Source organism: Saccopteryx leptura, chromosome 10 (genome assembly GCF_036850995.1).
Source record: "Saccopteryx leptura isolate mSacLep1 chromosome 10, mSacLep1_pri_phased_curated, whole genome shotgun sequence".
Classification (NCBI taxonomy): domain Eukaryota; kingdom Metazoa; phylum Chordata; class Mammalia; order Chiroptera; family Emballonuridae; genus Saccopteryx; species Saccopteryx leptura.
The window spans coordinates 47397661-47411738 of NC_089512.1; the positions used below are offsets into that span (position 1 = coordinate 47397661).

The window sequence follows — 14078 nt, forward strand, 5'->3', positions numbered from 1 at the left end:
AGTGAAAGACTTGGACACAGAGAAGTATTTCCATTTGGTGAGTGCCCGGCCGCTGGCCCTGGGGGCTCCCGCCCCTGGCTGGGTGTGGACTTGGCTTCCTGCCTCCCTGGGCCTCTGGGGAGAGCGCTCCCAGGCCCTGGGAAAGGCGGGGGGTGGGAAGTGGAGACGGGAGTCTGGTCGTTTGTGTACACGAAGTGTGTGCCTATGGGAGAAGGACTGGACCTCCCCGGGACAGCCGAGGGGGGTGCCGGGCGCCAGCACTGACCATTGCTCTGGCCTTCAAGGTGCTGCCCACGGATGAGCTGTCAGAGCCCAAGAAGTCTCACCGGCAGAGCCACCGCAAGAAGGTGCTACCTGAGATCTACCTGACCCGCCTACTCTCCACCAAGGTAGGCCTGGCCTTATTCTCTTGTCTTGGAAGGGGGTGGGGGCGAGAGTTCTTCGTCTGTAGAGCCATACGGGCTCCCAGGGCTTAAGGTTCTGCCCAAGAAGGGTTTTTGCATATAGCCATGAAAGGTGTCCAACAGACAACTTCTGTACCAGCCAATGTAACAGAGAAGACAGCGGACGCCCAGAGGGGTCAATAATGTCTTCAAGGTCACACAGCTTAGGTGGCAGTTTGTGCCCTAGAGACCACACCTTGGCCCCACTGATTTCCCACTCTACACCCCAGACTTTTCAGCACCCCTTTGAGGTAGATTTCACTAACCCATTTCACAGACAAGAAAACTGAGGCCCAGAGAGGTTAGGTGACCGCCTGATGCCACATGGCTTCCACATTCACCAGCTCAAGCACCGCAGGCTCCCCAGGGCCACCCGCGGGTCCTGCTTACTCACCCATGGCCAAGGCCAGGAATTCGAGCCCCACCCTCTTTCAGCCCTAGACTACACACGGTCATGGGCTGACGGCAGCCACCATGCTCCCCTGCAGGGCACGCTGCAGAAGTTTCTAGATGACCTGTTCAAGGCCATTCTGAGCATCCGTGAGGACAAGCCCCCTCTGGCCGTCAAGTACTTCTTCGACTTCTTGGAGGAGCAGGCTGAGAAGAGGGGGATCTCGGATCCTGACACCCTGCACATCTGGAAAACCAACAGGTGGGTGGTGTGTATGTGGAGAGGGCTATGCAACTTCTAGGTGTCACTGCGGGCAGCAGTAGTGCGGGTTCAGAGCCCAGTCTCTCAGTCCACCTGCTTGGGTTCAGTCCTATCTGCCATATTTCCCAGCTCTGTGATCTTGGGTAAGTGACTTAACCTCTCTGTGCTTTAAGTTCCCCCCAGCTGTAAAACCAGGGCAGTAAAAGTAATTTACCCTAATTACCAAGAATTAACTAGAACTAGACGTGAGCCTTACGTAAGTGTTGCCCTATCATCATTCTCCCACGATTCTCCTCAGGCACTGGCAGCTCCATATTACAGGTGGGAACACTGAGGCTCATGGAGATATGGCTGCCCAAGATTATGCAGCCCTTGTGATAGCAGAGCCAGGCTCAAAGCCTCATCTCCTATACCCAACTTATAACCTTCTTTTGAGGCATGTCTTAGCTTTGGAGGGTAACATCCCAATAAGAAGGTGTTGAAAACCTCAGCCTGACCCTCCGAAAAAAGCCACAGGCCCAGAAGTTTCTGTGCAATTTCAAGGGTGTCTCAGAGCTCTGGAGGTCCATAAGCCCTGGGCTGCCCAGTCCCTGGGAGGCCCCCGGGTGGTGAGGTGGGTGTTACCAACCCTCTGGGCCCTGAGGCCAAGGCCAGGAATGCAAGCCCCACCCTCTTTCAGCCCTAGCCTGCTGCTAATGGTGGACTTCCTGCTGTTGTGTGAGGCTAAGGGAGGAGCCCAGGTGGCATAGCGGTGCTTCTAATGAGGACCAGGACCTGGCTATAGGCTCCTGCAGGAGGCTCCATGGAGAGGGCAGTGAGGGTGGACTCAGGCCCCCACACCCCAGCCAAGCCTGCAGCCCCTGACTCAGCCTGCTGCCCTGCTCCCTGCAGGAAACCTGGCTCCTAGCTGCTCCTAGCCCAGTAGGCAGGAATGGTCATCAACCCCATTTGCTGGTGAGCAAATCAAGGTTCCTAGAGGTTCTACCTTGTGAGTAGGCTGCACCAGCCCTGAGTGGTAAAGCCAGCCTGTGCTCTGGGCCTGGCTGCCCTGCCCTTGGGGTGGGCTCACACTGCCTTTGTTGCCACCAACCCACAGCCTTCCTCTTCGGTTCTGGGTGAACATCCTGAAAAACCCACAGTTCGTCTTTGACATCGACAAGACGGACCATATTGACGCCTGCCTGTCGGTCATCGCACAAGCCTTCATTGACGCCTGCTCCATCTCTGACCTTCAGTTGGGCAAGGTCAGCTTCTGCCAGGGGGCAGGCTGCCCAGTGATGAGACTGAGGTCTTTCTGGGAGGGGAAGCACAGGAGCTCAGGTCTGGTGGGTGTGGGGATGAATGGGGACATTACAACTGGGGGAGACTCCCAAACGCTGGCACCTGTACTCAGAAACGGCATCGCTAGACCCCAGCTGCTTCTACCTCAGGCATGCCCAGCCTCCGCTTCCAGCATTCAGCCCACAGAGCCAGTCCTGGGGAGCCAGTGTGGAGTGGGAAACCTGCTTGGTCAACCACCACAGCATCTGAGAACCAGCCAGGCTCCAGACGGCCATCCTGAGGGTTAAGAGCCATGTGGGTGGGCACTGAGTGGAGGGGAGGGCAGAGGGGAAACAGGTGATCAAGACCTGTGAGATACATGCCGGAGGGAGCTCCGGAAGGCCTCTGTCTGGGGAGAGGAGAGAGGGCGGTGTTCCTGGCAGAGGGAATGGCATGGGGAAGACAGGAAGGCGTGAAAGAGGACTGGCTGCTGTGAGGGTTAAGGAGATGGTGTGAGCAGCGCTGGCCGGGCGGGATGGCAGGTACATGGCCCTGCACTGAGCCCATGGCTCTCAGAGAGGCCACAAGAGATAGTAAGTGCCGTCACTTCTCTACACTGTCTTGGAAGGCAGGATGCCTGTGACAAAGAACAGGGAGTATACTTGGCACATTTCACTTTCGGGCATTGGAAACATGTGGTGGGAACATTCCACTGAGCCAGCAATCAGGCTTCCAGAAATCTTAGCCACCAAGACCTATAACCCTAAGCAAGGATGTAAACAGAACAGCCTGTGTGCAACCAAGAGCTGGCACAAACCCCATGCATTTATCCCCCTAAAAGAAGTAGGGCCCGCCCTGGCTGGGTAGCTCAGTTGGTTAGAACGTCATCCCAATATGCCAAGGGTGCAGATTCAATCCCCGGCCAGGCACATAAAAAAATCAACCAGTGATAGCGTGGATGGGTGGGACGGGCAGGTCAATGTGTGTCTCTCTCTTTTTAAAACCGAGAAATTAAAAAAAAAAAAAAAAGAGAAGAAGGTCTCCTTTCAGGTCATCACCCTGATAGTCTCAGAAGATGGGACAGGGGTTCAACATAAAAAAGCCAACAGAGGGAAGGGTGGTGAGCAGCCCCTGGTTTGAAGCCGGCAGAGTGGGAACACTCAATGATTGGGCCGTTAGTGGGGCCATAGGGACCATGGCTCGTCCAGAAAAAGACCGGTCCTTTTATTCTCTTATTCCCTCACTCCTCCCTACCCAGGATTCACCAACCAACAAGCTCCTCTATGCGAAGGAGATTCCCGAGTACCGGAAAATTGTGCAGCGCTACTACAAGCAGATCCATGACATGACACCACTCAGCGAGCAGGAGATGAACGCGCACCTGGCGGAGGAGTCGAGGGTGCGGCTGGGCCGTGGGGGTCCGGACGTGACTGTACCGTGAGGGGCTGTGAGAAGCTGCAGGGCTTGTGTATCAGCTGCACGCCTGGGCTGGGCCCAGGTTTGATGGGTTAAGCACCCTTCCCAACTCCTTTCTCTTTGCTTGCAGAAATACCAGAACGAGTTCAACACCAATGTGGCCATAGCAGAAATTTATAAATATGCCAAGAGGTATCGCCCACAGGTGGGTACCCCCGGTGTGAGGCGCCCCACCCCACTTCATGCCAGAGAGGTTCCCCACTCCAGCATTCACATCCCAGGACACCTCTGCTTTACGGGCGGGTCACCAGCTGTGGGAATCCAGGCAGGGTGTTCTCCCCTGAGAGCCGCAGGGGACCCTGTGTGGCCCAGCTGCCCCTCTGCTTCCCCTCAGATCATGACTGCCCTGGAGGCAAATCCCACGGCCCGGAGGACCCAGCTGCAGCACAAGTTTGAGCAGGTGGTGGCTCTGATGGAGGACAACATCTATGAATGTTACAGCGAGGCTTGAGCCTGTGGGAGATGGTGCTGGGAAGGAACCAGGCACCTGGCCCTCAACTTCATTTGGTCCCCAGTGCCTCTGACTCCGCTGGGAAGTGACTGAGCCGTCACTGGAGAGGGGGAATGAAGGGCCTCTCTGAGCCAGGCAGAGGAGCCCCTAGCCCTGGCCCCTTCAGCACCTCTGTCCCCAGACCTGGCCTCCGGGATGGGGACTTGAATGACACAGCCAGTCTCTAGGAAGGCTCCCACCGTCCACCAGCACAAACTGGACGGTGCTCCCCACTCACTCTATCACAGCCAGGTGCTAAGAGCCCTGCCCCACTCGGCCCAGCAAACCAACAAGCAGAAAAGGCCACCTGGCGCAGAGGCCACAGCCGGAAACACTACCTCAGCCCTTCCGATGGAGGGGAGGCCTCCTTGAACCAGCCTTCGGCTGGTTTCTGCTTCAACCATCAAAACATTGTCTCCATCTCCTCTCACCCAGAGAGGGCCCTAGCCACACCAGTTCCAGATTTTTATTGCTCAGGCGGTTACTGGTAGAGTGGGCAGTGGCCGCTGCCCGTGTGGAGGCTCCACGGGCTATCCTTGAGCCATGGAGGGCAGAGGACGGGACCGGAGCTGGCAGTCCTGGTCTTGGGGGTGGGGGAGGGGCTAAGTTGCACCAAGGCTGTAGCTGGGCTACTTGATCTTGCTGGAAGTGTTTCTAAAGATAGTACCACTTTTTGTTGTTTTTTTAAGAAAGCTTTTATATATTAAACTTATCACATGCCAACTGTGAATAGCTGCCGCTTGTGCAGAGGACCTGGGGTGGGGACCGCGGGGCTCCCAATGCAACACTGGAAATACCTGTTCCAGAGGATGGGCACACCTGTACAGCTCCCCCTCCACCCTGAGAAAATCAGCCATTCTGTTCCCATCACGAGTGACCCTCTCGCTGACTCAATTCCCCCACAGCTGACCCAGCCAGTGCAGGGCCTGGCGTGGAGCCCCGGGGACTGGGCCAGAGGGGGTGGCTGGGATGCTCTGGAACCTTCTTTATAATAAAAGCCTGATGGGAAAACCTACTGTGGACTCCAGTCTTTATCCTATAATGGCCAAGAAGGGAAAATAGTGCTTGTTAGCAAGAGGGAGGGGACCCCAGTTTAGAACCTACCTCAGCCTTCTGAGAAGGCTATGCAATGGGACAGCGTGGCTGCCTGCTTGCCACGGGCCTGGCCCACAGCTGACATTCCCTAGGCTCTGAGGGCACCCACAAGGACTTCTAGAAAGATGTCACACCTCCTGTGTGCCATCTACCCCTGGACAGGCCCTGCTCCTTAACAAGCCCATAAGGAATGTACTGTTGTGCCCTTTTCAGAGATGTGGAAGCTCAGCACAGATGAGGAATTTCCACAGGTCACAGAGCCAGGGGCGGCAGAGTGGGGGCACAGCCCAGGCTGTCTGGGCCCTCATTCCTCAGATCCGTGCGTCTGCCAGGCCAGAGTCTCCGCAGCAGCCCTCCCAATGTGAAGGGAGGCCCAAGTGACTACACTGGAAAGAGCTAACATTTACACACTCACCCTGAACTTTCCGTCAATCTTAAATATATATGTATTATTAACCCCATTTTTCAGATGAGGAGAACTTTCCCCCAGGTCAGTAGGGCAGCCTGATGAGGTCAGCAAACCCAGAGACCCCAGCCCACCCAGCTGGGTCTGAGCTGGGTGTGAGGTTCATCCCTAACCCCCTGGAAAAGGTCAATAGAAAGCAAAGCTGCCTCCAAATTAGAAGCAACTGAAGTTTTTTCCCTTTATGAAGGAAAAATAAGCACACACATTTATCAAGGGTAAGAACTAGGACAGAAGAATTCATACAATTTAAACAAAATCCCACAAATACCAGTTTTAGAATTAATGAGAACAGAAAAGTGAGAAAAGTAAACAATCTTTAGCTTCAAAAATAGCCCTTTCCTGTAGTGGCTTCTGGGTAAAGAGATTCTTTATCTTTTCAAATTTCCTATTCTGAACCCTGATTCCTTTTTATTAAGCAACAAATTTTCTAATTTAAGTTATTGACACATTTGATAGGGATTTTTTCTTTTTTTGTGGCTGTATTCTAGAATGAATACATGTTTCCTGCAGAAACGTCAGGAAGTACAAAAAGCATGAAGAAAATAAAAGCTACCATAGCCCACCCAGGTTCAGTATCTCAGAGACCATCAAATCACGTACTTGCCTTGCCTGGGTTGGGGACAGAGGAGTAAAAATTGGAATCGGTGTACACACCATTTTGAAACCTGTATTTTCTCCCATGCAACAATATGTCAGTAACATCTTTCTATGTCATTAAATATTCCACAGCCTGTTTTAATGCCTAATTAACATGTAATTTCTTCTTGACATTTAAAAATGCATTTGCAAATGGAGGAAATCTCTAGTTTCTAGGGTCATTTCTCAGCACAGAAGGTGGCCAACTTCTGTGGACCACCCACCCACATTCTTGTCTGGGGCCCTGAATACTTGCCTTGCAGCTACACGTGTCCCTTTGCTCTGAGGATCACCAGAGGTGGGGACCTTTGGTGTAGAGTCTTCATGCAGCAGAGGAGATGTGCCTGGATCTCATGGGTGCCAGATGCTGGCTGGCCCCCAGCTCATAGAGGTGAGATGCCCAGCGGTTCCCCCTCCAAGACAGTGCCTAGGTACCTCTCGTGGCCCCTGGCCAAGCCATGGAAAGAGCAGAGACAAAACCAGAAACCCCACGCCCACCCTGTGAAGTGCCATCCCAATCCCTTGCCACCTGCTCTTGGTGCCCCTTAAGGCCCTCCTGGCAGCCACATTACAGACACACCAAGGACAGCTAGATGAAGTCTCATATGAGATTTGAGGAGGAGAGGATGGGGTAGAGAGCAGGGCAAGAAAGAAAACAGTCTGATGTCCCATGTTGGGCTGCCTCAGTTTCCCTTTGTGCACCATCTATCTGGTCCCTTCTTAAGCCCTGCCCAGTTCACCTTTGACTCCCTTCAAACCCACCCTTTCCTTCTCTGCCCCCAGGCTGGCTTAGCTGTCACTCCACATCTAGATCGCCTTTCAGCAGCCTTCTGGCCATGGAGAGTCCTCATACCAGGTAGTGGTTGTCATGCAGTCACCTAGCTATGAAGACCTCAAACTGTTTAAACTGTGGATTCATCATTGGCTCCACTCTACGTCCAATCCCTCAGCAAATCCCATCCATCCTGCTTCAAAATCTACCTTATTCCACCACTCCTGACCCCTCCCTCCATAGCTACCTTTCACCATTGAGAAGGACCACTGCAGGGGCCTCCTCACTGGCCTCCTGCTGCCCATGGCCCTTTGAGGCAAGTCACTCTGCTGCTCTCTGTCCTCTCATGGTTCCTTATCACAATTGGAACAAAACCTAAACTTCTTATCCTGGTTTACATGGTCCTTCAGAATCTAGCCTTTATTTATCCTGCAGCTCTTGTTATAGTTATCTACTGCTAACTAACAAACCAGCCCAATACTCAGTAGCTTAAAGCAATAGCAATCATTTATGTTGCTCTTGCATGGGTGATTAGGGCAGGGGAGGCTTGTCCCTGTTCCCTGTGGTGGCAGCTGGGGCAGCTCAACTAGGACTAGAAGATACCAGTCCAAAATGGCACACTCCTATTGCTGGCAAAATAGTGCTGGCTGGTCAGGGAGTTAAGCAGGAGCTAAAAATCAGTGTGGCTTGGTCCTTTTCCACTAGCTGCTTAGACTTCCCCACAGCATGGTAGCTCAGAGCAAATATCAAAAAAACCCACTCATTTGAGGGGGTCCAAGATGACAGTGACAGCTTGCTTTCTGCTATGAGCAAATTCTAATATACATGTATGCAGAGAACAATTACATCCACCAGAAAACTACAGGCTGGATGAACTGCTTCTGAAAAATAAACAAGAGGAAGAGATGCATAGAGAAGGCTGGGAGGCCATGGGAGCAGCTGCAGGAACTCTCAGGGCAGGAGGAGCAGGTAAAGCCATTGTTTACTTACATCCCCTCCACTTCCACAGGAAGGGCAGTGGAAGCTCTACTCAGCTTTGGTCCTACCTGCAGGATCAGCACAGAGTTCCACTACATTGCCTGGAGCCTTTTGTGTCTGAACAAAGAGCAAGTAGGAACAACAGTGTTACCACACCCTTGGCCTCCTTGCCAGGAGCCACCCCAGCCCATCCAGCCCCAAGCACTGTAATCACCTGCCCTGCAACCAGCTTGTAAAACCTACCTGACATATACAACCCACACAGAGGTCGCTTCTACTCAAGGCCACTTTCTCTACAACAAATGAGAGACTGTACAGAAAGTACTGGGGAGCCACAGAGCTCTCTCAGGGGCTGTGGGGTGTCTCTGGGGTTGGAGGGTCAATGGGCACCACTGTTTATATCTCATAGCACCTCAGTAGTGCTGGTGGGGGCTCTATCCAGGTTCTCTGGCATACTTGCAAGGTTGCTACAGCACGTCCCAGACACATTGCCTGAGCCCATCTCAGTGCCAAACAAAGAAAGCAAGCAGGATCAAAAGTGCATTACTATACACACCTGGCCTCCCCAGCTCAGTAGGCCAGTGCCCCAGATGACTGCCATCTGCTCAGTTCCTATTGGCCTGCCAAAACCACTCAGCACAAACAACTATGCAGAGGCCACTTCTACATAAGGCCACTTTTTACAGATTTGGAGAGACAACTATTTTGCCTAAATTCATATAAATAAATGTAGAAAGTTAAACAAAATGAAAACATAGAAGAATATCTCTCAAATGAAGGAGCAAGAAAAATCCCAAGTAAAAAAACCGAAAGGAAATGGACACAAGTAATTTGCCTGATAAAGAATTCAAAGAAATGGTCAGAAGGATGCTCACCAAACTTGAGGGAAGAATAAAGGAACTTAGGGAAAACTTCAACAAAGAATTAGAAAGTATAATAAGGAACCAAGTAGACCTGAAGAATATAGAAAGTGAAATTTAAAAAATGCAGAAGAAATCAACAGATTAGCTAATACAGAAGAATAAATCAGTGACCTGGAACACAGACTACTGTAAATCATCAATTGAAACAGCAAAAAGAAATATTTTTTTTTAAATGAGGAGAGTAAGGAGACCCCTGGGATACCATAAAGTGCTCCAACATTTGCATTTTAGGGATCCCAGAAGGAAAAGAAAGGAACAGAAAATTTACTTAAGGCAATAATAGCTGAAAACTTTCTTAACTTGGGAAAGGAAACAGACACGAAGGTCCAGGAAGCCCAGAGAGTTCCAAACAAGGTGTACCCAAAGAGACCCACATGATGACATACCTTTATTAAAATGACAAAAGACAATGTTGAAAGAAGGGGTAAACAAATTACATACAAAGGAAACCCCATAAGGCTATTAGCTGAATTATCAACTTTACAAGCCAAACAGGAGGGGCAGTACATGTTTAAAGTACTGAAACAAAGGAACCCACAACCTAGAATAATTTACCCAACAAGCTTATCATTCAGAACTGAAATAGAAAAAAATAGTTTCCCAGATAAACAAAAACTAAAGGAATTTATTACCATTAAACCAGCTTTACAAGAAATGTGAAAGGGCCCTGGCCAGTTGGTGGTTGGCTCAGCAGTAGAGTGTCAGTCTGGCGTGTGGAAGTCCCAGGTTTGATTCCAGATCAGAACACACAGGAGAAGTGCCCATCTGCTTCTCTATCCTTCCCCCTCTCCTTCCTTTCTATCTCTCTCTTCCCCTCCCACAGCCAAAGCTCCACTGGAGCAAAGTTGGCCCAGGCACTGAGGATGGCTCCATGACCTCCACCTCAGGCGCTAGAATGGCTCCAGCTGCAACGGAGCAACACCCCAGATGAGCAGAGCATTGCCCCCTGGTGGGCACGCTGGGTGGATCCCGGTTGGGTGCATGAGGGAATCTGTCTGACTGCCTCCCAGCTTCTAACTTCGGAAAAATACAAAAGAAAAAAAAAAGAAATGTGAAAGGTTCTTCTTTAAGCAGAATATGAAAAGGTCATAAACAGAAATACAATAATATGAGAAAGGTAAAAATCTCACAGGAAAAGCCAAATATTTAATAAATACAGCAAGTCAGACATCTAAAAAGTTACTACAAAGGTTAAAAGAGTAAAGTTTCAAACTCAGCTCAAACTACCGTAAGTAGTTAGGAGATTTAAATCACAAAAAGATCTAAAACATGATATCAATAGCATAAAGCATGGAGTGTGGAGTAAAAATGTAGTCCTTATAGAATATAGTTAAATTTAAATGTCTATCAACTTAAAATAGACTGCTATAGATATAGAATGACCTATACAAACCTTATGGTTACCACAAACCAAAATCAACAAAAGATATACAAAGAATAAAGAGAAAGAAACTCAAAACTCTAAAGAAAACCAGCAAGCCACAAGGGAAGAGAGAAGAAAACCCAATATAGGAGCCTCTATATATATAAAAGCAATATTATTAATGGACAGAAAGGGAGATATCCACAGTAATATAATAGCAAAGAATTTTAATATGTCACTTATATCAATGGATATATGGACATATATCCATAGTGGACAGAAAATTAAAAAGGAAATAATGAACTTAAATGTCACATTATATCAGATCCACTAAATAAACATCTGTAGAACATTTCATCCTCAAACTGCAAATTACAGAGTTTTCTTCAAGTGCACATGGAACATTCTTCAAGATAGGTCACATATTAGGTCACAAAACAAGACTCAAAAATTCAAGAAAGATTGAAATCATATCAAGCTTTTTTTTCCCGACCACAATGACATGAAACTAGAAATCAACTACAGAAAAATAAAACTGGAAAAAACACAAATATGTGGGGACTAAACAACATGCTACTAAACAACCAATGGATCAGAGAGGAAATGAAACAAATCAAAAACTATCTTGAAACAACTAAAAGTGAATGCACAACTTTTCAAAATTTATGGAATGTGGCAAAAAGAGTTCCAAGGGGGAAGTTTACAGGTCTACCTCAGAAAACAGGAAACAAATTCAAATAAACAATCTAACTCTATACCTAAAGGAACTAGAAAAAGAAAAACAAAACCCAAAGTAAACGGAAAGAAATTGTCAAGATCAGAACAGAAATAAATAAAACAGAAATTAAGAAAACAATTGAAAATATCAATAAAACTAAGAGCTGTTTCTTTGAAAAAATAAATTAAATTGACAAACCTTTCGTCAGACTAAAAAAACACAAAAAACCCAAATAAAATCATAAATAAAAGCCTGACCAGGCAGTGGCACAGTGGATAGAGTGTTAGACTGGGATGTGGAGGACCCAGGTTCGAGACCCCGAAGTTGCCAGCTTGAGCGTGGGTTCATCTGGTTTGAGCAAAGCTCGCCAGCTTGGACCCAAGGTCGCTGGCTCGAGCAAGGGGTTACTCGGTCTGCTGTAGCCCCACGGTCAAGACACATATGAGGAAGCAATCAATGAACAACTAAGGTGTCGTAACGAAAAACTGATGATTGATGCTTCTCATCTCTCTCTTCCTGTTTGTCTGTCCCAATCTGTCCCTCTCTCTGACTCACTTTCTGTCTCTGTAAAAAAAATTAAAATAAATAAATAAAAGAGTAATAACAACCAATACCACAGAAGTACAAATAATCATTACGGAATACCACAAATGATTATATGCCAACAAATTTGACAACCTAGAAAAATATAACCTTACAAGACTGACCCAGAAGAAATACAAAATCTAACAAACTAATTAGCAATAAAATTGAAGCAGTAAAAAAACAAAAACAAAAAACCTCCCCCAAAATAAAAGTTTAGGACCAGGCAGCTTCACAGGTGAATTTTACTGGACAATTAAAGAACAATTAATATCTATTCTTCTTAAACCTTAAACCAGTGGTTTTCAACCACTGGTCTGTGAACTGGTACCAGTTCACCAGAAATTTCTTGCTGGTCCATGAGAGTTAATCATCCTGATGTATGAAGATTATGGACAACAACACGGTGGTTACCTTTTTATGGGCTGGCACAAAACTTCTGGCAGACCAGCGCCAGTCCCTAAAATGGTGGTTGAAAAACATTGCCTTAAACTATTTCAGAAAACTGAAAAAGAAGGAGAACTTCTAAACTTATTATATGAAGCCAGCATTATTCTGATAACAAAACTAGACAAAGACATTACAAAAAAATTACAGGACAATATCCTCGATGAACATAGATGCAAAAATCCAACAAAATATTAGCAAACCAGATTCAAGAATACATTAAGAAGGATTGTACACCATGACCAAATGGGATTCATCTCAGAGGTGCAAGGATGGTTCAACAGAGTAAATCAAACACAATACACCACATTAACAAAATAAAAGACAAAAACCATATGATCATAGATGCAAAAAAAATTTTTTATCAAAATTCAACAGCCTTTTATAATAACAACTCTCGCCTGACCTGTGGTGGTACAGTGATAGAGCGCCAACCTGGAACACTGAGGTAGTTAGTTCGGAACCCTGGGCTTGCCCTGTCAAGGCACATACAAGAAGCAACAACTATGAGTTGATGCTTCCTGCTCCTCTCTCAATGCCTTTCTCTCTCTCTCCCTCTCCTCTCTCTTAAAAAAATAAATAAATACAATCTTAATAAAAACTCTCAATAAAGTAGATATAGAAGGAACATATCTCAACACAATAAAGACTATATGTGACAAACCCACAGCTAATATACTCAATGGAGAAAAGCTGAAAGCTTTTCCTCTAAGATCAGGAACAAGAAAAAGATGCCTATCTCCTCTGCTGTTCAACATGGTATTGGAGTCCTAGTCACAGCAAGCAACAAGAACAAGAAATAAAAGGAATTTAAATCAGAAAGAAAGAAGTAAAACACTAATTATTTGCAGATGACATGATATTGTATATAAAAACCCAAAAGACTCCAGCAAAAAACTGTTAGAATGAGTGAATTCAGTGAAGTTGCAGGATACTAAATCAATAAGCAGATCAGTATCTGTAGCATTTATATACACCAATAACAAAGATTAGAGAAGTTAAGAAAACAATCTCATTGACAATTGCATCAGAAACTATAATATACCTAGGAATAAATTTAACCAAAGAGGTGAAAGACCTATATTCTGAAAACAATAAGACACAGAAGAAAGCAAGCAAAGCAGACACAAATACTGTAAATGGAAGAATATACCTTGCTCATGGTTTAGAATGATAAATATTGCTAAAATGTTCTTGTTACTTAAAGCAATATACAGATTCAATGTCATACCTATTAAAATACCAATGGCACTCTTCTCAGAATTAGAACTAATCCTAAAATTTATATGAAACCACAAAAGACCCCAAATAGCTAAAGAAATCTTGAGAAAGAATAAAGTGGGAGGTGTCACACGCCTTGGTATCAAACTATACTACAAAATGACTATAATCAAAACAGCATTGGCCTGACCAGGCGGTGGCGCAGTGGATAGAGCGTCGGACTGGGATGCAGAGGACCCGAGTTCAAGACCCCAAGGTCACCAGCTTGAGCGTGGGCTCATCTGGTTTGAGCAAAATCCCACCGGCTTGAACCCAAGGTTGTTAGCTCCAACAAGGGGTTACTCGGTCTGCTGAAGGCCCAGGTCAAGGCACATATGAGAAAGCAATCAATGAACAACTAAGGTGCTGCAACGCGCAATGAAAAACTAATGATCGATGCTTCTCATCTCTCTCCGTTTCTGTCTGTCTGTCCCTGTCTATCCCTCTCTCTGACTCACTCTCTGTCTCTGTAAAAAAACAAAACAAAACAAAAAAACAGCATTGTACTTGCATAAAA

General features: G+C 47.1%; 1 protein-coding gene across 1 annotated transcript in view; it reads left to right on the forward strand.

Annotated features, from left to right (window-relative positions):
- The window catches only part of PLXND1 (plexin D1), a 51595-nt gene extending 46259 nt beyond the window's left edge, over nucleotides 1-5336 (forward strand). Inside the window, exons 30-36 of the mRNA XM_066350483.1 lie at nucleotides 3-37; nucleotides 285-389; nucleotides 932-1095; nucleotides 2192-2339; nucleotides 3614-3754; nucleotides 3902-3976; nucleotides 4166-5336. Coding sequence (XP_066206580.1) covers nucleotides 3-37; nucleotides 285-389; nucleotides 932-1095; nucleotides 2192-2339; nucleotides 3614-3754; nucleotides 3902-3976; nucleotides 4166-4282 — 785 coding nt within the window. The 3' untranslated portion in view covers nucleotides 4283-5336. The remainder of the gene's footprint in view (nucleotides 1-2; nucleotides 38-284; nucleotides 390-931; nucleotides 1096-2191; nucleotides 2340-3613; nucleotides 3755-3901; nucleotides 3977-4165) is intronic.
- The last annotated feature ends 8742 nt before the right edge of the window (nucleotides 5337-14078 follow it).